The sequence below is a fragment of the Neovison vison genome, chromosome 7 (assembly GCF_020171115.1).
Source record: "Neovison vison isolate M4711 chromosome 7, ASM_NN_V1, whole genome shotgun sequence".
Taxonomy (NCBI): Eukaryota; Metazoa; Chordata; class Mammalia; order Carnivora; family Mustelidae; genus Neogale; species Neogale vison.
In genome coordinates this window covers 153,076,135-153,103,820 of record NC_058097.1, presented here as the reverse complement: position 1 = coordinate 153,103,820, position 27,686 = coordinate 153,076,135, and the positions used below count along the sequence as shown (strand labels likewise).

The 27,686-nt window shown below is 37.8% G+C and overlaps 3 protein-coding genes across 3 annotated transcripts; all 3 read left to right on the top strand.

Moving 5' to 3' along the window:
- Window positions 1-7,687: 7,687 nt before the first annotated feature.
- On the top strand, window positions 7,688-8,659 carry LOC122914172 (olfactory receptor 52Z1-like). Its single transcript, XM_044260805.1, has one exon. It carries the CDS (start codon window positions 7,688-7,690, stop codon window positions 8,657-8,659), a length of 972 nt encoding a protein of 323 aa, XP_044116740.1.
- Window positions 8,660-15,679: 7,020 nt separating this feature from the next.
- Window positions 15,680-18,766, top strand: LOC122913534 (olfactory receptor 51I1-like). The gene is made up of 3 exons (XM_044260227.1): window positions 15,680-15,755; window positions 16,860-16,978; window positions 17,774-18,766. Exons 1-3 carry the CDS (start codon window positions 15,680-15,682, stop codon window positions 18,764-18,766), a joined length of 1,188 nt encoding a protein of 395 aa, XP_044116162.1.
- A 7,701-nt stretch (window positions 18,767-26,467) lies between these two features.
- Window positions 26,468-27,406, top strand: LOC122914171 (olfactory receptor 52A1-like). Its single transcript, XM_044260804.1, has one exon. It carries the CDS (start codon window positions 26,468-26,470, stop codon window positions 27,404-27,406), a length of 939 nt encoding a protein of 312 aa, XP_044116739.1.
- The last annotated feature ends 280 nt before the right edge of the window (window positions 27,407-27,686 follow it).

Here is a 27,686-nt window from a genome sequence, read left to right as displayed (position 1 = left end):
ATTTATTCCTTGATTAAAAAAAAAGACAAAAAAAGAAAACTTGAAAAGACATGGAAAAACCTTCAATGTATATTTCTACGTGAAAGAAGCCATCCTGAAAAGGTTCAATAGTTATATGACTACAAGAGCATAACATTCCAGAAAAGACAAAACTACAGAAATAGCATAAATATCATTAGGCCAAGGGTTCAGAAGAGAGAGGGAGACATGAATGGAGGGAGAACAGTGAACTTTTAAGCTAACAAAATTCTTTTGTGTGATACTGTAATGGTGGGTACATGACATTATGTACGGGTAACTCCTGGTTTTCGAAAGTTCATGTTATGCCATTTAGCTCTCATGAAAGAGCTACATTAGTACCTGTTTTCAGTACCTGAAAGAAATCTGAAGAGTATTTCCACTTTTATAAAAGAGGTGAAAATCAAAACTAGCTTTCAGTGTGTGTTTTGCATTGAGCTACAGAGGCAGCGAGAGCAGTCCCACCAGGCTCCTCTCCCAGGAAGAACACTCCACATCATTGTACCAAAACCCTGTAGCTTCACACAGTGTCAGTGAGCATCTGTGCTTTATCCTGATTGATTTTGAGCCTCTGTTAGCAAGATATGTCCTAAATACCAGATAACTCTAAGAGCAGTTATTTTGGGGTCTAGAAATGCTCAACCAATTTTCCATGTGAATTCATGGTGCATGTTTCTTGTTTGGTGCCATTATGGCTCAGGAAAGGTTTTATAAGAATGCTCTACTTTTGGATAGTGGGGAGGAAATATGTACTTGTCAGAAGCATAGAGCTGAAGACAGCAAGAGTGATCCCTAATGTAAACTAAGGACTTTGGTTAATAATAACACACCAACCCTGCATATTTTCAGAAAAACCAATACTGGTTCAGTTGTTTAACAAAATCTGACAGTCACTTATTGAATTTTAATATAACAAATTATAGTGAGCCAAGAAAACACACTAGGTAGCTTTGAAAGGAAAATGAATAAGGCAGTAAAAAACAGGGGCAGTTGGGTGGTTCAGTCATTTAAGGATTGACCTTTGGCTGAAAACACACTAGGTAGCTTTGAAAGGAAAATGAATAAGGCAGTAAAAAACAGGGGCAGTTGGGTGGTTCAGTCATTTAAGGATTGACCTTTGGCTGAGGTGGTGATCTTGGGGACCTGGGATCAAGCCCTACTTCTGGTTCTCTGCTCAGTGGGGAATCTGCTTCTCCCTTTCCCTCTGTTTGCACTCTCTCTCTCTCTCTCTCTCTCAAATAAATAAATAAATAATCTTAAAAAAAAAAAAGGCAGTCACAAACAGCCAATACCTGAATGTCTAGAAACAGAATGGCACTGATTATCACAGCAATGTGGGAATCCGGAAGATAGCATAAAGTCCCTTCAGAATATTGAGGGAAACCACTGGGTTCCTGATGATAATGGTAGTCATTTTCATGTAAATATGGCCACAGACTTCTTTCCTTCCCTCAACTCATGAGGAGCAAGAAGAAGAAAAAACGTACCAAGTGTTTGTTTTTGTACGTTTGTTCAAACCTAGCCATGTTTTCATGTGTAAGGAAATAAGCAAAATCAAACAGCTCTAGAAGCCCCACTAGAAAAAGACTGCTTAGGGGAAGAAGGTTGGGGAGCAGTAGCTTACTGTTAGTGAAACACTGAAAATACTAGGCCCTCAACACACATGCCAAAAAAGAGAGTCTACCCCATGGTGTAAAAGAGTGAGAACATACATTTTGAGTCAGACATTCCTCAAGAGGGGAAATTAAAGGAAGAATTGTGGTCCAGGGAAACAGTCTTGAAAGCAGTCTTAAGAAATTGTTGATTTTGTGGCAGGATAAACGATGACAGAAGTGGGTGTCAGGAGTGCCTGGGTGGTATGGTCCTTTAAGCATGTGAATCTTTATTTTGGCTGAGGTCCTGAACTCAGGGATGAGATGGAGCCCTGAGCTAGGTTCTGTACTCAACAAGGAGAATTCTTGAAGATTCTCTCTCCTTCTTCTTTAGCCCCTCTCCCGCTCATGTATTCTCCCCGATGTTTCTGAAATAAATAAATAAACATATAATTCTTTTTTTTTTAAAGAAATGGATGTCAGTTAATGTAGACAATAAACTTGTAAACCACCTTACTCTACTAGAATCCCTGACTCTTTTATAATGACCTGTGTTTAACATTCCAGGAAACCATGAGACTTTTCCAATAAAGAATATTTATAGAAGATATATAATTAAAATAAAAATGTTTCTGCTGATAAACCTTCCAACTCCCTTACCTGAAAACACATAAATACAATCACACACACATGTGTCATAGAGAAAGTATCTCTCTCCAATCTATCTTTAGGAATAATTTGTAGATATTGGCATAAAATAAGAAAATAAAGACAGAAAAGAAATAGACAAGAAATAGATCATATGATTTAAGAACTGTTTGAAGTCAGGATAGAAAGAAAAATACAAAATCATTTCAGAATATTTACTACATTTTCATTCTTTTCTGCTGTGTAACAAACCACCTCAAAACACATTGCCTCAAATAACATTGATTTATCCTTTCTCACAATTCTGTGGGTCAACAATCCAGTTTGAGTTTGACTGTATGGTTGTTTCCTCAAGGAGAAGACTGTGGTCACTCAGCGGGGCAGCATTTGGCTTGGAACTCCACTGAGTTGCAAGGTCCACAGATTGCTTTCCTATGCCTGGTGCCTTTGTGCTCATGTACATAGTCATACTCTTGCCATGGGGATAGCTTCTTCATGTTATTGGTTTAACCCCAGTGTGGTCCTACTCCTAACACAGGTGACAGGCTTTGAACAAAAAATAAGGTCGAAGTTCCCAGACTTACTAACTTTAGCTCAGTAACCTCAAAACACCACCATCATTCTTGCTACTTAATTGGTCAAAACACCTGTCATCCCAGGTTCAAGGGGAGGAGACGTGGGCTTGCCTTCAAATGATAGCAGAGGCATGCACCCATGGAACAGGGTATGATTACAGTCAGCTTCTCAGATATGTTGTGTCCAAATATTGGAGTAGGAATTCAGAAATCTTAATAACCAAGACAGAAAAGAGTAGTGTAAAGGTCAGTGATAGAGAAAAGACAAAAAGGTTTTATGCATACATGTATGAAAGCATTCTCTGAAAAGTAATAAGAGCAAAACCCAACAATAAAACAATCCCAATGCATTTAGAGAAGAGGGAGACAAACCATAAGTGACTCTTAATCTCAGGAAACAAACTGTGGGTTGCTGGGGGGAGGGGGGTTGGGAGAAGGGGGGTAGGGTTATGGACATTGGGGAGGGTATGTGCTTTTGGGTAAATTGGAACGGGTGGTGAACCATGAGAGACTATGGACTCTGAAAAACAATCTGAGGGGTTTGAAGTGGCGGGGGGGGGGTGGGAGGTTGGGGTACCAGGTGGTGGGTATTATGGAGGGCACGGCTTGCATGGAGCACTGGGTGTGGTGAAAAAATAATGAATACTGTTTTTCTGAAAATAAATAAATTGGAAAAAAAACTGAAAAAAAATTTAACTAAACGAATGGAAAAAAAACTGAGAAAGTTTAAAAAGAAAAAGAAATAGAAAAAAAGAAAAAAAAGTCTGTCAGAGAACATAAAAAGCTACATAAAAATCCGAATAAATTGGTGATGGACATTAAGGAACAGTAGCTCTGAAACTACTGATGTACTATATTGTCTAAATTGAATTTAAAAAATCCAAATAAAAATCTATAGTAGCTAATGACATTTCTTGAACCCTCTGATGCTAATTCTACCATGTGACCCATGGAAGAGACAGAAAGCCAAGGAGCCTTAAGATTTCAGATAAATAAGAGGCCAGAATTCAGTATTATCCACCTTCTAAAAAGCATACAATGCTTCCACATGTGGCCTTGACCATCTCCATTTGCAGATGGCTCTGTGGAAACAGGCTGTAACGGCACTAGCAGGAGTCTTTGCCACACAAATGAGAAGTGCACATTTAATGGCAAGTGTGTGTTAACCTGGGTGTGCAAGAGTGCTGTGCAGAGGACAACCTGCACATGGGGTACATGGAAAGGATGGGGTTGGGCTGGTTTTCCCTGAGGCCAATCTGGCCCTCTTCTTCCAGGAGTGAGTGGAGTTCAGTCCTCTGGGTTTGACAATCTTGAGCCCAAGAGATGCCCAGAGGAGGTATAAATACCCAGCTCCCCATTTCCTCACCATGTTGTAAACATTGTCCGGCTTTTCTTTTCTTTCTTTCTTTTTTTTTTTTCACTCTACTAGTTAAGTATCTTTAGGATCCTAGAAAGTACAGGTAAGAAGCTGATTTTTGCTTAGCTAGGACATTTTAAAAAAGACATCAGAAAAAAAAAGAAAGGAAAGGGAAGGGAAGGGAAGGAAAAGGAAGGGAAAGGAAGGGAAAGAAATCTTAGGAAAACACAGAAGCTACACAGGATTCCTAGAACTTGATCATCTTGTGTTTCTCTCATGCCTGATCTTTGAGGTACTGTGTGGCTGTGACTGGACTGCCTGGGCAATTGTAGTAGTGACTCTTGGGCTATCTTCCTAAATGAATTGTCTACAAAGAGCACAAGTATATATATATTTTTGAATATGTTTATGCACTGGTTGTCTATCTTTGATATATGGCTCTGAATGTTGGGCATATGTGCACCAAATTTGTAGTAAGGTCCAGTAATAGGATTGGGCTGAGGAGATAAACAAGCCTAATAGTTAAAGACCATGTGTATGTGTCTATACATAAACCCATGCATGCCTTTTTTCCAAAGAGTTCACTGGATATTCACCATATAGCAGGCGCTGAGCTTAGCACAGAGTAAGAAGTTGAGGCTCCCTATACAACAATGATGTTACACTAGCACTCGAGCAAGATTAAAACTCTGTTTCTAAGCCCATTACATTCCCTGTGCTGAACTGCCTACACCTTATAAAACTAACATGACGGGTTAGAGGTGAAAATTACAGTGAATGTCGTGTGTCTAGTGTGAGATGGTATGTCTTGACCTATGTGGTTGCTCTAAACCAGTCCCATCCTTGTCCAGTGGAGCATAAGCCTGTTGTCCAAAAACGTGAACTTAGTTCATAGTAAAAATGATTTTGACCTTAATGATGACCATTTTGGAAGTGCCCTAATTTCATCTGTGGTTAGGATAAAAGTGAGTCTGATTTATGTCACAACCATCTTTAAATACTATGTTCAGAATTTGCTCACCTTTTAATTGATGTTTATTTTGGGTATTTTATATATGAAGACTAAGCTTTGAATTAAGGTATTTTTTAATTGAATTTTTTAAAAATTTCTTTTCAGCATAACAGTATTCATTGTTTTTGCACCACACCCAGTGCTGCATGCAATACGTGCTCTCCCCAATACCCACCACCTGGTTCCCCCAACCTCCCACCCCCTGCCCCTGAAAAACCCATAGATTGTTTTTCAGGGTCCATAGTCTCTCATGTTTCACCTCCCCTTCCAATTTCCCTCAGCTCCCTTTTCCTCTCCATTATTGATAATGCAGTGAGAATTAGTCTCACCCAGTATTTAATCTGGGCTCTAATCTATGAGCCCAGGGTTACACTGTCCCTACTCAACACACACTGCCTCCATGCATGCATTATTCAGTTAGAATAGGCCAATAGGAATATTGAGAAGAAATGTTTCAGGGGTCCCCAAAGCTGTAAGTTAGGTAGCTGCTGGTGATAATGCTTTGCCCAAACAAAACCAAATAAGATAAACCAGATCACCGGTGTCCCAAAAGATCAGAACATCTTCAAAATTTGTTTTGTTTTGTTTCTCTTTGACCTCTATTTCTGTGTTTCTTCCAACACTTAGACTCTCCTCTCCCATTTCTGATGTCATTATGAAAGCCTGCTCACTGCATATCCTGTCCCCATAACTGCACTTGACTCACATACATGGCTCTGGCATAGGTCTGGGCTAGGCACACTCCCACATTAATCTTTTCTCTCACCCTCTAAACCCCACAACCCCATTTAAAATAAATTTTCAAGGATTAATTTTAACTCTACGTGAAATGGTTAAACTATTGATATATGTAATCAAAAGAGATAGAGACACTTAAGCATCTCAACATTTTCTTACAGCATTTTCAAAGAATCCCATATCACCTTAAGGAAAGGCCTAATGGGGTCACCATTTATGTATTATATATTCTAATCTCTATCGAAACACAAGGTCCAATGGACTACTGAGAACAAACTAGTGGCTTCCAGAGGGGCAGTGGGCAGAGATGGGTACAATGGGTGAAGAGTAGGGGGAGATAGAAGCTTCCAGTTGTGGAATTAATAAGCCACAAGAATAAAAGGCAAACATAGGGAATATAGTAGTGGTATTGCAAAGACATTGCATGGTGACCTACGAGAAGTATCCTTATGACCAGTAGAACAAAGCATATAGACTTGTCCAATCATGGTATGTGGTAGAGTGAAACTAATGGAATATTGTATGTAAATTATACTTCAATAAAAACAAAGAAAAAAAGGAAATGGCCTCCACACATTTCAATCCTATGACATGAAGTGCCAGAATATTGACCACTTAATGAAAATAAAAGGTAAAATGATAAAATGATAGTGTGCAATGATCTGACCCCAGTGAGACCAAGGGATAAAGGCAAACATCCTTAAGTCCATATTCCTCTTCAGCAAATGTTGTCATCTAGCTTTTACTTGAGAATGGGGATTAGGGGAGGATGGAAGCTACTTGGCGTCCACTTGTTTGCATCCATGTCTCTATCCCTGATTACATGTGCCTGCTTATGTGTGTACAACCCTCATACACACATCCCACTCCAATGTTACATCTCCGAGCCTGCTTTTCACTCAAGATTTCTCCTGCTTTTATCCACAACTTTTGGAATGACAAAAAAAGAATAATCAGTAATTCACCCTCCTTCCCATCTATCTCATAATGTGAAACATTAATATTTGTATGTAGTTTAGGATTTTACTGTTCATCCTTTAATTTTAAGAAACATGTTGATTTGCAGACCAGAATCAGTGAATTACCTGTAGATCCTCAATGCCTGGCTTAGGCCTTAGAATCAGTTCAGTGGTCAATCAATGAAGAAGAGGGCCTATGGGTTATAATGCTGGATTTATTTTGGTAAAACCTTAGTTCCTCCTTCTCTCTTAAGAAGTGAGATCAACTTCACATGTATCTATTTTACTCAGAGATATCATCAGTGAAAATTTTGATGACATGTTTTTGTATCTAGTGTTATTTCTATAGGCAGTATTGGATGGTGACTGAGATCAAAGCTTTAAAATTTATGTTGTCTGGTTTTGATTCCATGGGACTTAGGTCAAGAAGCTGAAAGTCTGTGGGACGTTTTTTAATCTATCAGAATAATTATAGTATCCATATCAAGGATTATTATAAAGGTCTTTTCAACAGTCTGTTGTGAAGATTTAATGAGCTGTATTTGGAATGTTCCATTAGACATAGTAAGCACTTATTTAAATGCTAACTATTTTTCTCAAGATATTTTTAATTCTTCCACGGAAAGAGTCAGATTTCAATTGTAGGCTAGTTAATATAACTTGATGTCCTCCCACAGAGAAGAATATATTGGGGGGAAAAATCTGGTCAGCCATCATTCCACTTAATGATGTGTTCCTCAATCATGACTCAGCCCTGTGGCTTTTATTAAAGGTACTAGGTCTGGAATATGCTGCCACAGATGCCTCCCTCCTCTTATAATCACAGCAGTCCCCATGATATGTGGTATGTCCTGATTGGAATCCCAGGACTGGAAGATTTTCACACCTGGATCTCCATCCCCATCTGTTCCATGTACGTTTTGGCTGTCGTGGGCAACGTGTTCTTGATCTTTGTGATTGTGACTGAGCGCAGTCTCCATGAGCCCATGTATATTTTCCTTTCCATGCTGGCCTCAGCAGATGTGCTGTTCTCCACAGCCACAGCCCCAAAGATGCTGGCTATCTTCTGGTTCCAGTCCATGGACATATCCTTTGCTTGCTGTGTGTCCCAGATGTTCTTCATACATTTCATCTTTGCGGTAGAATCTGCTATTCTCCTGGCCATGGCATTTGACCGCTATTTGGCCATCTGTCACCCCCTGAGATATACCACAATCTTAACCTCTTCAGTCATTGGGAAGATTGGCATAGCAGCTGTGGTCAGGAGCTTCATCATCTGCCTTCCATTCACCTTCCTGGTACACAGACTTAGGTATTGTGGGAGAAACATCATTCCCCATTCCTACTGTGAGCACATGGGCATTGCCAGATTGGCATGTGACAGTATCAGGGTCAACATCATCTATGGGCTGACTGTGGCCCTGCTGTCTACAGGACTGGACATTGTGTTCATCATTATGTCTTACACCATGATCCTTTGCACAGTGTTTCAGATACCTTCCTGGGCTGCCAGATTCAAAGCCCTCAACACATGTGCTTCCCACATCTGTGTCATCCTTATGTTCTATGCCCCAGCATTCTTTTCATTTTTTGCCCATCGTTTTGGGGGGGAAACCATCCCTCATCATGTCCACATCCTAGTAGCCAACCTCTATGTGGTGGTGCCCCCTATGCTAAACCCCATCATTTACGGTGTCAAGACCAAACAGATTCAAGACCGAGTAATTCTCCTTTACTCCCGCATCACCACATGTTGTTAAAATGGAGATTGATGCCTAATGCTGGATATTTCTCAATAAAACACACACACTCACCCACATACACACATACAATTTGAATGACTAATGGAATAAAGAAAGTCCATAAATAATCCTCAACACACATAAAAAAAGGGACAGTAAATGCCAAAGTTGCCAATGCATTTCCCTAAAGCACTTAAAGACTTTGAAAAAAAAAAAAAGATAATTCTGAATTCTCCTAGGCATGCTATTATCTTGCATTGTGGCTTCTTCTTAAGCAAACATAAGAGAACTCTGAGTAAAGAGGAATATATTTTAGGGTTCAACGTAAATGGAGCTTTTTTGGGTAGAGCTGCGGAGTGAAAATGGTGAGCTGCCTTGCTTTTGTAGAGACTGTTGAAATTTTGCAGAAATATGAAACACTCCTGCAATCAGGAAACACTTGGGCCAGTAACACAAAGCCACTAAAATAAAATTATCTGGAACCTTTTTTCTTAAATTAAAATGTGAATTCTTTAATGTTATTTTATGATTTATTTATAGAAAGTCTACTCAATGGAATAGACAGAATATAGTTTTATTGTATGAACAGATAATATGGAATTAAAACAAGTAATAAATTAAATGAGCCCATCTGAGACAATGTAGACACCTTAAAGCTTAACACTTTCTTCCCTATATTTCAGGGGCTTCAGACCCAAATCATCAACAAAACATCTTGGTATCAATAAAGACTTCACTGAGGGAGTAAATAAAAGATTAAAAATTCCATACCCAGGCCAAAATTAAAAGGCAGTAAAAGATTAAATAGGATGTTTACAGGTAATCTTACATAAAAAGGCTTTTATCCCACCAAACATAATATTCTATAATTTGTCTCCAGACTGTCTTCATTTCTCCATTCAAGAAGAAGATATTTTTATCTGAAAAAAGTAAGTATTTTTACAATCTCTCATTCTTCAAGGCCCATCTTGATCCCACACAGAATATACTGGGGGAAAAAATCTGGACAGACATGTGAAATCTGATCTTATTTACAATTGAAGAAAACAAAAAATGAACTTGGAAACATTTTCTTGAACATTTACAAACTTCTCTGAGTTAGTCTTTTTCTTTGTTTTTCCATTATGCATATATAGTATATGTTTATATACACACATTTATGTATGTATAGTGTCAATGTGCGAAATGAAAGGCTGTTTCCCTGACCTTTGGAATCCTGAATAATTAAATTGGATTGAAATATATGTTATATTCACTTCCTGAATTTCAGCAAGGAAGTCTATTTTAGGAATTAAAAAAATACTTTTATATTAGAAATCCTTGTTTGCCAACCCCACACTAACTTTATAAAATTGCCCTGATATGTAACTATTGGTTTTTGAGTGGTAAAATGGAATTATTTTAGTACCTTCTTTATTGGATTCATAATTAAATGAAATATGACAGATGATGTTCTTGGCATTTAATAAATATAGATTTTATTTTGATGATGATGGTAATTTCTATGAACAAAGACACTAACCCAATCCACCAAACTGAACCTAACCCTGCTAATAATAATTTGTAGAAAATGGTTGGAACAGGCCATTATCCTAGATATGGAAGTCACAGAAAAGGTTGACAAAAAGTTGCAGCCAATAGGATTCTGGTTCAAGTGCAGATTCTCCAAGGAATGATGGGGAGGTGGAGAGTAAATATATGACAATATGCTGACAAAATATTTTCTTAAATGAGTGGCTTAAGCGAGCTTTAAAGAAGAAGAATTTTTAATGTATGATTTCGGCAGTAAGAAACTAAGAATATGCCAATTTCCCTCCCAGAATTATGAAATACGATAAGATAAATAATGATTGAGTTGATTTTTTTTTATTTCAAAGATTTTATTTATTTATTTGACAGAGAGATAGATCACAAGCAGGCAGGCTGAGGGGAGGTGGGGAACCAGGCTCTCTGCCGAGCAGAGGGCCAATGCAGGGCTCAATCCCAGGACTCTGAGATCATGACCTGAGCTGAAGTCAGAGGCTTAACCCACTGAGCCACCCAGGTGCCCCGACAGCCTTAATTTTAAGAAACTTTCAGGCTGAGGGCTCAGGGATGTGTAGATATTGAAGGAGCTAGGAGACCTCTGTCTGTGCTTACCTGCTGGAGGCACGCTTCCTGAGCCATTGCCCTGGAAATTTTGAAGGTGATGCTCCATATCCTACTGTCTCCTGACCACTAAATCATCAGCTGGGTAACAATGACTAACAAAGATGGAATAGCACACAAGGTAAAGATGGAGAGCTCTGGAGGAGCTTAGAGAAAACTGACATACTCTTGCAGATGCAATTAAACAAACAGGACTCTAAAAGGTTGTTAAGTTGAGAACAGTCTTTCATAACAGGAAGAGGCTGGGTAATTTAATATAAGATTCTGAGACCTAGAGAACTAAAGAATATGCCATTTGGGTAGCTGAGCAATACCTTTCTCTAGACATAGATTTGGAGACTACTGAGTCAGAAGAATAAATCTTCCTTCTTATGGTTTTTGCTCTGCCCTAAATGGTTTCAGCCATGGTGAAACTCTGTGACATAAAGAATATGGCATCAAGAAAATGTATCCCAAAGCATGAAGAGACTAAATAGACTAGTATACCCAGTGTAAAGACTGTTAGAGAATATCATATTATAATTGGGGTTTTAGTTAATACAAGTTAAAGAAGTATAAGAATTGGTGAAAGAAAAAAGACAAATTCTAGATTTTATCAATTGATTTTTATTTGTTTATTTATTTACTTATTTTCTTAGGCTTTATAAAGCGTAGGAAAGTTAATGGAATTCTATAAATGCAGCATACAAATACATAAATTTTTATACTGTATTGTGTACTTGAAATTTTCTGAGAGGCTAGATCTTGGGTATTCTCATGGCAAAAGAGAAAAAATTAGGAAAATGGTACAGTTATGAAGTGATGGATATGTTAATTGGCTTGGTTTCGGTGAATATTTCATAATATACACCTATATAGGGTCATCAGTAACACATATCCAATATAAGTGATTTTTGATCGTCAGTTATACCTCAATAAAGTTGGAGGAAAGTCAATACTGTTGTATAGCAGCTATAATTAATGGAAAAATTAAATAGAAAATGATGTTAATTAAAATGGTAAACAAGGGGTGCCTGGGTGGCTCAGTTGGTTAAGTGTCTGCCTCCAGGTCAGTACATGAACTCAGGGTCCTGGGATGGAGCCCTGTGTCAGGGGACCCTGCTCAGTGGGTAGTCTGCTTCTCCCTCTCCCTTTGCCCCACCCCCTGCTCATGTTCTCTTTCTTGCCCACTCTCTCTCTCTCAAATAAATAAATAAAATCTTTAAAAAATAAAAAATAAATTAAATAAAATGATCTGGTAAACAAGTGTGCCTAAAATAAATGTAGGAAATGTTCATTGCATATTGTTCATTGTAATGATATTGACCCTAAAATAATCTGCAAATTCAACGTAATCCCAATTAAATGTTAATCTATTTGATTGTTTGTATACTGATTTTTTTTCTTTTTTTATTGTGGTGAAATATATGTGCCATAACATTTGTTATAATTATAATTTTAAGTATACAATTCAGTGAAATTAATAATATTTATAATTGTTATATAATTATCACCACCAATTCCAAAATTTTTCATCACCCAAAATAGAAACTCTATACCTCTTTTTCTTTTGGGGGGGTTGGAGGGAAAAAATACATTTTTATTAAAACAGAGGAACACTCAATTTTTTTTTCTTTTATTTTTCCCCCAAATTTTTACTTAAATGCTAGTTAACATACACTGAAAATTGGTTTCAGAAGTAGAATTCAGTGATTCATCACTTACATATAATACCCGTGTTCATCACTACAAGTGACCTCCTCAATACCCATCACCCATCCAGCCCATCCCCCACATACCTCCTTCCATTAATCCTTAGTTTGTTCTCTATCATTGAGTCTCTTATAGTTTGTCTCCTCCTCTCTCCTTTCTCCTCTTTCTTCTTCTCCTCCACCTCCTCCTCCTTCTTCTTTCCCTACCCACACGTTCATCTGCTTTGTTTCCTAAATTCCACATATGGGTGAAAATATATGCTATTTGTCTTTCTTTGATTGACAGATCCGATTGTTATGGGAAACTATACCTCTTAACCAATAATTGTTCCTCCCCCTGGTAACCTCTGATCTACTTTACATTTTTATAAATTTCCTTACTTGTATAAGTGGAATAATATAATATTTATGTTTTGTGTCTGGCTTATTTTATGGTTTTAATGTTTATATATGTATCATTTCTCTATTTTTATACATCCTGGGTTGTACTGCCTATTTAAAAGAAGAAACACAGACATTTGTAAGAAAATTTTTAAAAATTACTTGACCAGATAGATATGAACTTACATATTATAAAAACAATAATTGTAGCACCATGAATACGACATAATAGACATTTAGAACCAAAGGCAGAATACAGAGTCTAGATATAGATCCATATTTATATACAAATTTAAACTAAAACATATATTCCTTCAAAATGGTTGAGGAAGCACCAGATTATCTATCAATACATGTATTGGAAAAAATGGTTTCAACATTTGTGAATAATTAGATGAAACCCTTAGTTACCCATGTCCCCAAAACAAATTCTAGATTGAGTAAAGTTCTCTCCTCTCTCCTCACTTTCTCTCAATTCTTTTAAAGTCTCCATCACTATTATTGTCTCTATGTCTATCACTGTCTAGATCACTTCTCATCTCCATCTGCAGTTCTATATCTATATCTCTATAAGTGTATCTATTTTTGAATTTGTGTATGGAATAGCTGTTTAAGAATAAAAATATTTGTCATAAAGAAAAATGTTTACTACATAAAAATTATGTATGCCACATACATTTTATAGGACAAAATTAAAATCAAAAGATAGTGGAAAGAAAAAACATATTAAAAATGTAAGACTGTGTAAAAGAATGGTCGAGTTTCATTCTTCTACATATAGCTGTCCAGTTTTCCCAGCACCATTTATTGAAGAGACTTTTTTCCACTGTATATTTTTTCCTGTTTTGTCGAAGATTAATTGGCCATAGAGTTGAGGGTCCATATCTGGGCTCTCTACTCTGTTCCACTGGTCTATGTGTCTGTTTTTATGCCAGTACCATGCTGTCTTGGTGATCACAGCTTTGTAATAAAGCTTGAAATCAGGTAACGTGATGCCGCCAGCTTTATTTTTGTTTTTCAACATTTCCTTAGTGATTCGGGGTCTCTTCTAATTCCATACAAATTTTAGGATTATTTGCTCCAGCTCTTTGAAGAATGCTGGTGGAATTTTGATCGGAATGGCATTAAAAGTATAGATTGCTCTAGGCAGTATAGACATTTTAACAACGTTTATTCTTTTGATCCAAGAGCATGGAATGGTCTTCCATCTATTTATGTCTTCTTCAATTTCTTTCATGAGTGTTCTGTAGGTCCTCGACCATTCTCTTACACCGTACACAAAGATAAACTCAAAATGGATAAAAGACCTCAACGTGAGACAGGAACCCATCAGAATCCTAGAGGAGAACATAGGCAGTAATCTCTTTGATATCAGCCACAGCAACTTCTTTCAAGATACGTCTCCAAAGGCAAAGGAAACAAAAGCGAAAATAAACTTCTGGGACTTCGTCAAAATCAAAAGCTTCTGCACAGCAAAGGAAAGAGTCAGAAAAACAAAGAGGCAACCCACGGAATGGGAGAAGATATTTGCAAATGACAGTACAGACAAAAGGTTGATATCCAGGATCTATAATGAACTCCTCAAACTCAACCCACACGAAACAGGCAAACACATCAAAAAATGGGCAGAAGATATGAACAGACACTTCTCCAATCAAGACACACAAATGGCTATCAGACACATGAAAAAATGCTCATAATCATTAGCCCTCAGGGAGATTCAAATTAAAACCACATTGAGATATCACCTTACACCAGTTAGAATGGCCAAAATTAACAAAACAGGAAATAACAAGTGTTGGAGAGGATGTGGAGAAAGGGGAACCCTCTTACACTGTTGGTGGGAATGCAAGTTGGTGCAGCCTCTTTGGAGAACAGTGTGGAGATTCCTCAGGAAATTAAAAATAGAGCTTCCCTACAACCCTGCAATTGAACTCCTGGGTATTTACCCCAAAGACACAGATGTCGTGAAAAGAAGGGCCATCTGTACCCCAATGTTTATAGCAGAATGGCCACAGTCGCCAAACTATGGAAAGAACCAAGATACCCTTCAACGGATGAATGGATAAGGAAGATGTGGTCCATATACACTATGGAGTATTATGCCTCCATCAGAAAGGATGAATACCCAAGTTTTGTAGCAACATGGACGGGACTGGAAGAGATTATGCTGAATGAAATAAGTCAAGCAGAGAGAGTCAATTATCATATGGTTTCACTTATTTGTGGAGCATAACAAATAGCATGGAGGACAAGGGGCGTTAGAGAGGAGTAGGGAATTTGGGTAAACTGGAAGGGGAGGTGAACCATGAGAGACTATGGACTCTGAAAAACAATCTGAGGGGTTTGAAGTGGCGAGGGGGTGGGAGTTTGGGGTACCAGGTGGTGAGTATTATAGAGGGCACGGCTTGCATGGAGCACTGGGTGTGGTGAAAAAATAATGAATAATGTTTTTCTGAAAATAAATAAATTGAAAAAAAAATGTAAGACTGATGAATCACAGACTTGTACCCCTGAAACAAATAATACATTATATATTAATTTTTAAAAAAGAATAAAAAAGTAAACAAATTTTCTATATTTAAATAATAGTTAATGATAAAATTGTTTGTTCTTTCTTTTTCTTCTTTTGTATCTTTATACCCTTACATATATTTCTGGCCAAGCCTGTCAGCAGGACTTGTGTTCTCTCTTTCTCTGGAATTCTGATGAAGTTTCCAAGGATAATTATTTTTAGTTAATTGCTCCCTGAAGTATTCTGTCTCACCCTGCCTCCCATGATGATCAGTTAAAAATCATATAAAAGAAAGTACTAACAATGCTTATGGCTTGGTTAGAAGGAAACAGCAAGGAAGGGGAGGCATGGATTGATGTGTCTGCTGCCAGTTCACCTGGTAAGAAAGTATCTGATATATAGGATCAGTTGAGTTCCTTTTAATGCTCTCCTGGTAACTGCCTTGCACCAAATTGGAAAAGCTGCTTATTAACAACTCAGCTCTGCATTCAGAGGCATCACATTGGTATCTTGAAATTTGCTCATAGTGTCAGTATTTAAACTCAAGAAATTGGCTACTGGTACAGATCAGGCCATTTTACTCAGAGAGTTTTTTTTTTTTTCCCTATTTATTTATTTTCAGAAAAACAGTATTAATTATTTTTTCACCACACCCAGTGCTCCATGCAAGCCGTGCCCTCTATAATACCCACCACCTGGTACCCCAACTTCCCACCTGCCCTGCCACTTCAAACCCCTCAGATTGTTTTTCAGAGTCCATAGTCTCTCATGATTCACCTCCCCTTCCAATTTACCCCAACTCCCTTCTCCTCTCTAACTCCCCATGTCCTCCATGCTGTTTGTTATGCTCCACAAATAAGTGAAACCATATGATAATTGACTCTCTCTGCTTGACTTATTTCATTCAGCATAATCTCTTCCAGTCCCGTCCATGTTGCTACAAAACTTGGGTATTCATCCTTTCTGATGGAGGCATAATACTCCATAGTGTATATGGACCACATCTTCCTTATCGATTCATCCGTTGAAGGGCATCCTGGTTCTTTCCACAGTTTGGCAACCGTGGCCATTGCTGCTATAAACATTGGGGTACAGATGGCCCTTCTTTTCACGACATCTGTATCTTTGGGGTAAATACCCAGGAGTGCAATTGCAGGGTCATAGGGAAGCTCTATTTTTAATTTCTTGAGGAATATCCACACTGTTCTCCAAAGGGATCTCTCTTACACTGTTGGTGAGAGTTGTTTTTTAAACATTATTAGCATTCCACTGGTTATACCTAACCAAGAGCACCAACCCACTATGAGAAGAAGACTTCACCTTCATGCACTGTCTCTATCTCAAGCTTCATCCTGAATTCCACATCTGGTTCCTCACCTTTACACCCAAGCCTCTCCTACAGGTTAGTAGAGTTAAGTGTTAATGAACTTATTCCTAAATAATGAACTCTAGCCCTAACCTCCATCCTTGCCATCATATTCAGCTTGTGAGATCCTGATGGTTGTGGACTCCAGGTTCCAGCAGGAGACACTTACCTTCCTACAAAATACAGAGCAGCTTTCCCCATCATCCATGGGTAGTAGATGGAGAAAGAGTGAACTGGTAAGTTAAAAAAAGGACATTAGAAAATACTAAAAACTGGGGTTTCTGGGTGACTCAGTGGGTTAAAACCTCTGCTTTTTGGCTCAGGTCATGATCCCAGGGTCTTGGGATTGAGTCCCACATCGGGCTCTCTGCTTTGTAGGGAGCCTGCTTCCCCCTCTCTCTCTATGCCTGCTTGTCTGCCTACTTGTGATCTCTGTCAAATAAATAAATGAAATATTAAAAAAAAAAGAAAATACTAAAACTGGGAGAAACTAGCCCTGTTTTCTAATACTTAACTTTTCCTTTTATTTCCTGTGTTGAGTGTTTACTGTTCCAAATATAATGACAAACAATTTACATACATTATCCTATGTAACTTTATTGTGTTTATATCAAATATCTGGATCTTAGATATCCCAAGATCACAATTCTATTAAGTTTTAGAATCATGAATTTTCTTTATTACTGTGTTATATTCCTTTTGCTATTTGCATTCACTCCTCTACAAACGGCAGAAAATTACCAGATCTTTCTTCAGTCTTCAATTTCCATGGAAAGCTGTCATTTCCATGCTTATTATCACTGGCTTTCACTGCCATAAATGGCCCAGTGGTGATTTCTGTTCACGCCTTTTGTGTTTGGCGTGTAGCCCATGGAGATATACTCTTCTACATGTCTAAACAGATTTCTCTTCCACACAGAATGTTTCAGAAATAAGTTTCCCATCTCTTTGGCAAGAAAATGTTTTAAATAAGACTATCAGGAGATTGAAATTTGATGTATAATAACTGACCAGAGATTTATATTCTCTAGACCCCATGTGCTTCCCTGTGTCTTCCAAAGAAGTCTCACCATGACGTTTTCAATGGGTCCCTTGCATTCACACCTGTGACATTCACTCTTGTTGGCATTCCAGGACTAGAGGCAGAGCTCATCTGGGTATCCATCACTTTCTGCCTTTTATACATCATCATCTTCCTAGGAAATGGCATCATTCTTCATATTATCCGGATTGATCCTGCTTTGCACCAACCCATGTACTTCTTTTTGGCCATGCTAGCGTTTGTTGAACTTGGGGTCTCTGCTTCCACCATGCCCACTGTGTTAGAAATTTTCCTCTGTGGAATTAATGATGTCAGTTTTGGTGGTTGTCTGCTCCAGATGTTTTCAACGCACTCTTTTACCATCATGGAGTCAGGGGTCCTTCTGGCTATGTCTGTAGACCGTTTTGTGGCCATCTACAGCCCTCTAAACTACACAACCATCCTGACAATCCCCCGCATCATTGGGATGGGTGCCACCATTGCCTTTCGAAGTGTGGTGCTCATGTTCCCACTGCTCTTCCTCCTGAAGGGTCTGCCTTTCTGTGGCCACAATAACCTCACACACTCTTACTGTCTCCATTCAGATCTCATCAAATTACCCTGTGGAGACACCCGCCCCAATAGCATCCTGGGTCTGTTTGTCATTACCTCCACATTTGGGCTGGACTCATTGCTCATTGTGGTTTCTTACATGTTGATTCTTCACACTGTACTAGGAATAGCTTCTGGAACTGGGAGGTGGAGGGCACTCAACACATGTGTGTCACACATCTGTGCTGTTCTTATGTACTATGTGCCCATGATCAGCCTCTCCTTGCTGCATCGCTTTGGGCGACACTTACCTCCACTCCTCCAGACTGTCATGGCCAATGCCTACCTCTTCTTCCCACCCGTGGTCAACCCCATCATCTATAGTATAAAAACTAAGGAAATTCGCAGTAGCATTGTTCGTACACTGACTAGAAAGAGGCATGGGATCTAATCCAGACAGGTAATATCTTAAGAATGTAGAAATTTGGATCAGACCTTATTGCCTGGATATTACTTCAGCAAATGGGAAAAATTCCATAATTTATTATTGCTTAGGAGAAAGCTGTGGGCTTTAGCAGATGAAGAAATGAAAAATAGTCTCACCCTTTCTCTCTGAAAATACAGAATGTGATTACTTTGATTTAAGCTTCCAGAAGGAGGCACAGTCCCCAGGCTTTAACCTGGTAAAGACCTTGCTCAACTATTCAATCCTTAAATATGTGATTCATTTGTTTTTTCCCCTTGGAAATAGGTAGAATGGTCCTAGGGAGGCATGTATTTCCAAGTACATACAATTTAGTGATACATATTTGTCATACATTTTGTGAGGACACAAAAGAGTATGTATAGTATGGGAGTATATAGAGTGTGGGAGATAGAAAAACAACATAGAAAAACAATTATAGAAGCTGGATGATGGGTGGATGGAGTTTCATTATTATGCTCGTTTTGTAATAAGTAAAAGCTTTTGTAATAAAAATTTAAAAACATACTGTGTAGAAATGAATCTTAAGATTAAGTATTCATTGAATGTATGTTGTGAAGCAGTGTTATATCTAGAGCAGCAGGTTATACAGATGGACACTACAACCAGAGTGCCAGATTATGGAGTTCCATGTTTATTTGACAGAAGCTATATATGATGTATCATACTAAGTGATTTACATAGATGAAGATCATTTAATGCATAGAACAGGTATATGAAGCTATTTTCAGTATTTTCTACATCATGCAGATATGGAAATGAAAACATAGAGAAGTCAAGTGTAATTCTTTAAATCACAGTTAGCCTGTGGCAGAATCTGGATTCTAAACTAGACAACACAAAAAACTAAATTTTCAACGAATAGTATTATGAGTGGTTCCATATCTTAAAATTCAAATATAATTAATTATAATTAACTAATTATAGTCTGTAATGATGACACCTAAATATTTCTTCAAGGGAATATTTATACAATGGGGCTCCACTTAAAACAGTCTGGCTTCCAAGGAATTCTCTTCTTTATTCCCCACAACCACCAGAAACATCACCCATGATACTATGGGTCACACTTTCATTCTTACACTGATGATAAAGAATTGTTGAAAACAGTAGCTCAATTTTATTTGTAATGTTTTATTACATGTCATTCCTTGTGACTTTAGTCCTTGCAGGTGACAGACTTAATTCACTCTGAGGATCACACCAAGAATCTGCCTCATCTCATTGTTGTACAAATCAGTTTAGGCTAATTCATGCTACAGTAAAAAACAGCACCCAAATCTCAAGGGACTAAACATGAAATTTTTCTCTCTCAGCTACATTTACAGTGTAGATAGAGGGTGGAGGGTGAATTTATGCACCATTTAAGTATCAGTAAGAGAATTTGGTGGAGCCCCTTAACATTTCAATATGAAGCTCTTAGAATAGATGTTGCATGTAAACAAAAAGAAGGTGAGTAAGCACCAGAATGTTAATGCTTTCATCTATAAGTGACACATCAATTGTGCTCATATTCACTTATGCAGAGGATGTTGAAAAACCACAAAATTACAGATGTAAAGAGAAGAGAAGGAAACCAAGAAATATTGGTAAACAGCATGAGTGTGTGATTGTGAATATACCATCAAGGTCTGACAGGAAAAAGGAAATAATTATATCAGAAATTTACTGAACTTGTTTGCAGCATAAGATACTCTCAGTGGCACAGAGGAAACATGATTCCAAAATTATGTTATCACCCCAATCTGAAAAGCCAGGATAAAAACAAACAAAACAAAACAAAAGAAAACAAAAAAACAACTAAAATACTAACAGGCCCAGAAACATCACAAAAATGAAACAGATGAGATATAAAACAATAGAGACTAGTGAGAACTGAAGTAGAATGAAGAGATATTTCCCCTTATGAAGAAGGCAGATACCATTCAGTTCCAGACAACTTTTATCTTTTAGGAATAAAAGTCCAATGTTAACTCATTTTTTAAAAATTTAATTTTTTTTAATTTTATGCTGCTGTGAACAATATTGTTATGATGATTAGGGTGGAAATCCTGTACAAGCTAGTATTTTTATTGCTCTTGGGTAAGTACCAGGAGTGGGAATGCTGGATCTTAGGCTATATGTAAGGATAACTTTTAAAACAAATTCCAAACCACTTTCTAAGTAGCTCCACAATTTTACATTACCATCAGCAGTATGTGAGAATTCCAGATGCTCCACAGTATTCAGCAAAATCAGTCTTTAATTTCATCTGTTGTAGCTGGTGCGTAGATATATCTCACCGTGATTTTTTAAAAAGATTTTATTACCTATTTCAGAGAGAGAGCACAAGCAGTGAGAAGGAGCAGAGGGAGAAGTAGACACCTTGTTGAGCAGGGAGCCCTAAGGATGTGGGGCTCAATCCCAGGACCCTAAGATCATGACCTGAACAAAAGGCAGACCCTTAACTGACTGAGCCACCCAGGTGTCCCACCTCCTTGTGATTTTCGTTAGCATTCTCTAATGACTGAACATGCTGAGACCATTTTCATGAGCTTATTGCCCATTCGTTATCTTTCTGTGTGGGTATGTGCAGTGACTTCGAATCTTTTGGACATAGCTTAATATTCCTAAAAAAAAAAAAATATATATATATATATATAGAAGAAGAGGAGAGAAACAAAAGACAAGCTAGTCTAAATAGTTCTTCAGTGCTCATTCTCAAGAATGAGCAAATAAAATGTCCACAAAAGCTAAACCATGGAAGAATCCTAGATGTCCATCAGCAGATGAATGGATAAAGAAGATGTGGTATATAAATACAGTGGAATACTATGCAGCCATTAAAAAACTGACACCTTGCATTCGCAACAATGTGGATGGAACTAGAGGGTATTATGCTAAGTGAAATAAGTCAATCAGAGAAAGACAATTATTACATGATCTCACTGATATGAGGAATTTGAGAAACAAGACAGAAGATCATAAGGGAAGGGAAGAAAAAATGAAACAAGATGAAACTAGAGAGGGAGATGAACCATAAGATTCTTAATTTCAGGAAACAAACTGAGGGTTGCTGGAGAGGAGGGTGGTGGGAGGAATGGGGTGGCTGGGGGATGGACATTGGGGAACGTATGTGCTATGGTGAGTGTTGTCAATTGTGTAAGACTGATGAATCACAGACCTGCACCCTTGAAACAAATAATACATTATATGTTAATTTAAAAAAATCATTCCCCTCACCCCAGAAAACACTGAGCTAATGATTAGCTAACATGCGCTAGTCTGACCTCTGAATCATTTCTATTCAACATGAATCAATACCATTGTATCTGTCTCCTTCATAGATGAAATTCTATAAAGAGCATCTAAGGTCCTCTTTTTATCTTTGTCTCTTCTCCCCAAAATCCATTTTGAATGCCTCCTCCATCCTACTGAAAGGATTCCTCCTAAATTTACCAGCATCTCTGTTACCTCAAGTACCTCTTAAGTTAAAAGCATACAAGAAAGTCTAGAAACCAGGTGCATGATGTCCAGGAGAAAGGTCCCATGTGCATAAGTATATCTTAGAATTAATCATTTATTCTAATGATAAAAGATATATGAATTCTTTTTCCTATATTTCTAAAAATTTGAAAGCATGTTTATCTTCCTTTTTACTTGCCTCAAGAGCAGATGACATGATTCCTCCACGTCTTTCAGGAATTAAACACCTGCATTCTGAGGGAAGGGGGGAAGTAAAGAAGAGGAAGGTATAAAGGGAGGGATAGAGAAAAATTTCATCTAATGGACAACAACCAGCCCAGAGCTTAGTACAGAAGGATTTAGAAATGTCCATCATAGCTAGACATTCTGAGAATATTACTGAATTTATGAACATAGCTTCAATAAAATAAAAATCTGATAAATGAGACTGCAGGAGAATGAGAGTTAAAGTGTGGTAAAGAGTCATTGTGGATACTTTTTTTTTTCCATAAATGTCTCAGTGAAAGAAGGGTCCTAAGGATATTTACAGAATTCATGGCATAGGAACATGCCCACATCTAAGTGTTCTTTAGATGTTTTTCCATATGTTACTAATGAGAGTGTAAAATGTTATAACCACTTTGTTGTTTTTTTGTTTGTTTGTTTGATTTCTGATTTGTGTTTTTTTAAGATTTTTTAATATTTTATTTTATTTTTTATTTTTTCCATTTTTTTAAAACTTAAATTCAGTTAGTTAATGTATAATGTATTATTTGTTTCAGAGGTAGAGGTCAGTGATTCATCAGGCTTATACATTACCCAATGCTCATGACATCACATGTCCTCCTATGATCCTATGTTGCTTAAATTCCACATACCAGTGAGATCATATAATTTTCTTTCTCTGATTGACTTATTTTCTTAGCATAATACCCTCTAATTCCATCCAATCATTGCAAATGGCAAGAGTTTTTTTTTTGTTTGTTTGTTTGCTGAGTAGTATGCCATTGTGTGTGTGTGTGTGTGTGTGTGTGTGTGTGTAAACAAAATGGGCTCTTTCCATAGTTTGGCTCTTGTGGACATTGTTGTTATAAACATTGGAATGCAGGTGCCCCTTCCAATCACTATGTTTGCATCTGTGGAGTAAATATCCAGTAGTGCAATTTCTGGGTCATAAGATACCTCTATTTTCAACTTTTTGAGGAACTTCCATACTGTTTTACAGAGTGGTTACACCAACCTGCATTCCCACCAACAGTGTTCCCCTTTCTCCACATCCTTGCCAGCATCTGTTGTTTACTGACTTGTTAATTTTAGCCATTATGATTGGTGTGAAAGAGTATCTCATTGTGATTTTGATTTATATTTCCCTGACACTGAGTGATATTGAGCAAAAATATTAATGTGTCTGTTAGTCATTTATATGTCTCCTTTGGAGAAAGATCTGTTCATGTCTTCTGCCCATTTCTTGATTGGATTATTTGTTCTTTGGTTTTTGAGTTTAATAAGTTCTTTGTAGATACTGGATAGTAGCCCTCTATCTGATATGTCATTTACAAATAAATGTTTTTCCAAATGAGGACAGCAGAAAAGTAAGTGAACTCATAAAAATACAACTTGTGTTTATTAATTTCTCTACATTTACCCTGTGGGGGAAGAGAAAAGAGAGTAACTATGAGTGTCTGCAAGCTATAGAAATGATTTCAGAGACATTATCTGTGGATGGACCCAAAAGAGTATTATTCTGAGCTCCTGGGAACCTCCTGGACTGGCCAAGTGGTGAGGGAATCTCTCAGGTCATATTCAGACCTCCTTCTTCTCCACATTCACTGGGGAATATTTTAATTGGTAGCCAGCAGTTTTCTTCTACAATTCAAGCTCAATAAATTTAACCTGCTGCTGCCTCAGCATGATACAGACCTTGCTGTGAGTTTTGTTGGAGGATGAACCCACCAACATGATCTCAGAAAGTCTTTCAGAATAGGATCAATTTTGTTTTGCGGGGACAGAAGAAAAGCAGGAAAGTTTATCATGGAGATGTCCATATACTGGATATGGCCCAAGCAGCAAATGGATCAGAGTTCATGACTTTCACATGGGCTGTTACTGAGGGTGTAGACAGAAGAAGAGGTGCTTCCCAGCACATGATACCAGGGAATGAGATCGGAATCTCAGGAGGAAGAAAGATGCATGAGAGGTAAGCAATGAGGGATAGTGCTATAAAGACTGAGGATGGTCTTCAGGTGCCTAGTAAGAACAGAACTTGTTCTCAAAAACAAAGGGTAAGGAAGTCTCACTATCCCCAGATTTACCTCATAATGCTGCCCTACTGGCATTTCCAACAATAAGCACTCCATCCCAACTGCCCTGTGCTCACATCCTCTCCCACCTTCCTTCCCACCACCTGTACCTGTCAGGTAATTACGTCTTTCTCTTGAATAAGTCAGACAATGGTATTGTTACTAAAGGATTCCTATTCTAATTCAGATTAACTATGAGGAAGGAAAAAGTCAACCCTATGAGAAACTATCTGTGACCTATGGATTTGTAGAATGAAGCACTGGAGAACGAAGCTGTGGAAATCAAAGACACAGCTGATTGACTGACTAGTCTATCCTAAATACATGTTAGCTGAACACAGTCTTTCTTCATAAATGATCCCTCTGACTATGATCCTTCACTAGAGTTTTAGCAGCATAAACCACAGTTATTCTTGAATAACTAGCATATTTGGTGACATTCAGTATATGATTAGGTGATTATGAACTTGCTGACATAAAGCAACAGTGTTGGAGAGTCTAGGAAAGAATGACATAACTGAACGCTGTTTTTTTTTTTTTTTTTGTTTTTTAAGGACAGAAATTTTTTTTTATTGTACATCCTGGGAATTTCATGATTCTAGATATGCAATTTTCAAAGCAATGATCTTTAATCAGAGAACTCTCATTTGGGGACTAAAACCTCAAGTTTTTAGAAAATTTAGTCATCAGTGAATTGTGGTGATCAAATTATCATTAGTTGTTTTATGGCCCTCTCCTGAATCATTTCTGGTATTGCAATGTCTGCCCTCTGTCTTCCCTTTCTACTTCTAGATTGGACTCCCTTTTAAGGAACCTATCTTTTCACCCAAAGGTGTGAATTTTCTATTTATTTTTCTATTTATTTTTGATTCTTGAGCTCCAAAATTATCAAAGCATTCAAATGATGTGTATATATATTCTTAAACATCAACAAGCCTAAATTTACCAATCTTTTGCTAATAGTAACTCTGACCACTTTAACCCTAGTAAATAACCTCTATTCTGGCTAAACTACCCATTTACCTATGTCCTATAGGAAGCAAGGACAAGTCTGCTTGCCTTCACACTGTTGTTCAGGATTTCCTTGCCTCTTAGATGTTTCTTGCCTCTAGGTATTCTGAAATGGGTGTTACAGAATTTCTGCTATTTTAAGTATTTCTGCTCATTTTAAGGAATCCCATGTTAGTAATAAAGACAAAATAAAATATAGTTTTACTAATAATGGAAAAAAATAGCATGGAACTTTGATCCAGGCTGTAAAAATTACTAGGATTTGAATCATTTTTTCTTAAGCTCTACCTCACATTCTTTTGAATGGACTTCCATTCTTATGTAGATATGTAATATAGATATCTAAGCATATTATGCTCTTGGGTAGAGCCATTTCTATCATTCCTCTCTTTCATAAGAAGCTTTTGATACCAGTATACATGTTAGACTCTGATTAGCTGCTTGCCTAAACTATCATTTCCTGACTCAGTGACAGGGGAGAGAAAAATAAAGCCCTAAGGATTAGCTGCAATTTGGGGTATGGAGAGATTTATGAAAATCGGATTAATGTACAATTTGCAAACAAAATAAGCAAACATTATTATTTGCCCACAGATCCAGAAAGATATAACAGAAAGAGCAGCAGTTGATTCCCTTATTCAAATGATCTGGTGGTTCTAATGCATTTGCCCTTCCATGCAAAGCACCTCTTATTATAAACTAGTGTTTTGGGATGTCCTCCCTTAAAACAGTGATATGCATCAATGGCCAGTCTTTTTTCCATTAATATAGGTGAAATGGATGATATGACCTTATATTTTGGCCAGAATCAGAGAGACTCACTATGACGACTTTGGATGAAAAAAGGAGTAGAGAAGAAGAGTACCACTAACTGAGATACTCCTTTCATCTCCTTTGGAGACCCAAAGACATTATGTCCATCTCCAACATTACAGTCTTCATGCCTTCTGTGTTGACCCTAATAGGGATCCCAGGCCTAGAGTCTGTGCAGTGCTGGATTGGAATTCCATTCTGTGCCATGTATCTCTTTGCTTTGATTGGAAATTCCGTGCTTCTGATCATCATCATTTCAGAGCGTAGCCTCCATCAACCCATGTATATTTTCCTAGGCATGCTTGGAGTCACGGATATTGTACTTGGCACAAGCATTGTGCCCAAGATGCTTGGCATTTTCTGGTTTCATGTGCCAGACATTTATTTTGACTCTTGTTTGCTTCAAATGGGACTCATCCACATGTTTGAGTGCATCGAGTCAGGCATCCTCCTGGCCATGGCTATGGACCGTTATGTGGCCATCTGCTATCCACTAAGACATGGTGCCATCTTCACCCACCAACTGGTCACCCAAATAGGGGCTGTGGTAACACTTAGGGCTGCCATTCTAGCAACCCCATCTTTAGTCCTGATAAAGTGTCGGTTTCAGTTTTACCATACAACCATCATCTCCCACTCCTACTGTGAGCATATGGCCATTGTGAAACTGGCTGCAGAAAATGTGCGGGCCAACAAAATCTATGGCCTGTTTGTGGCATTTGCTGTTGCGGGATTCGACCTCACCTTCATCACTTTGTCCTACATACAAATATTTATCACAGTTTTCCGTTTGCCTCAGAAGGAGGCTCGGTGGAAAGCATTCAATACCTGCATCGCCCACATCTGTGTCTTCCTCCAGCTCTACTTTCTTGCCTTCTTCTCCTTCTTTACACATAGGTTCGGTGCTCAAATTCCCCCTTATATCCATATCCTCTTTTCTAGCCTCTACTTGCTCGTCCCCCCTTTTCTCAATCCTCTTGTATATGGTGCCAAGACCAAGCAGATCCGCATTCATGTGGTAAAGATGCTGTGTTCATAAAATCCAATGTGATTAATACCTGCAGTCTTTCCCTTTATACAATAGTAAGTAATTATCTCTCAAAGTTAAATAAAACAGTAAAAATGCATGTTAATTGTGATGTTTGAGTTTTCAATTTAATTCTTTTGTGAAATTTTCCTGCCTTTTAGATGGTTTTCACATCATAGTCCTTGATACCTATTGGTCATAGGGTTTAGATCCTACTGGGAAATGAGAATGAGTAATGTAGAAAAAACAAAATATATTAGTTCCTTTTTTCTTCATTTTTAATTATTGATTA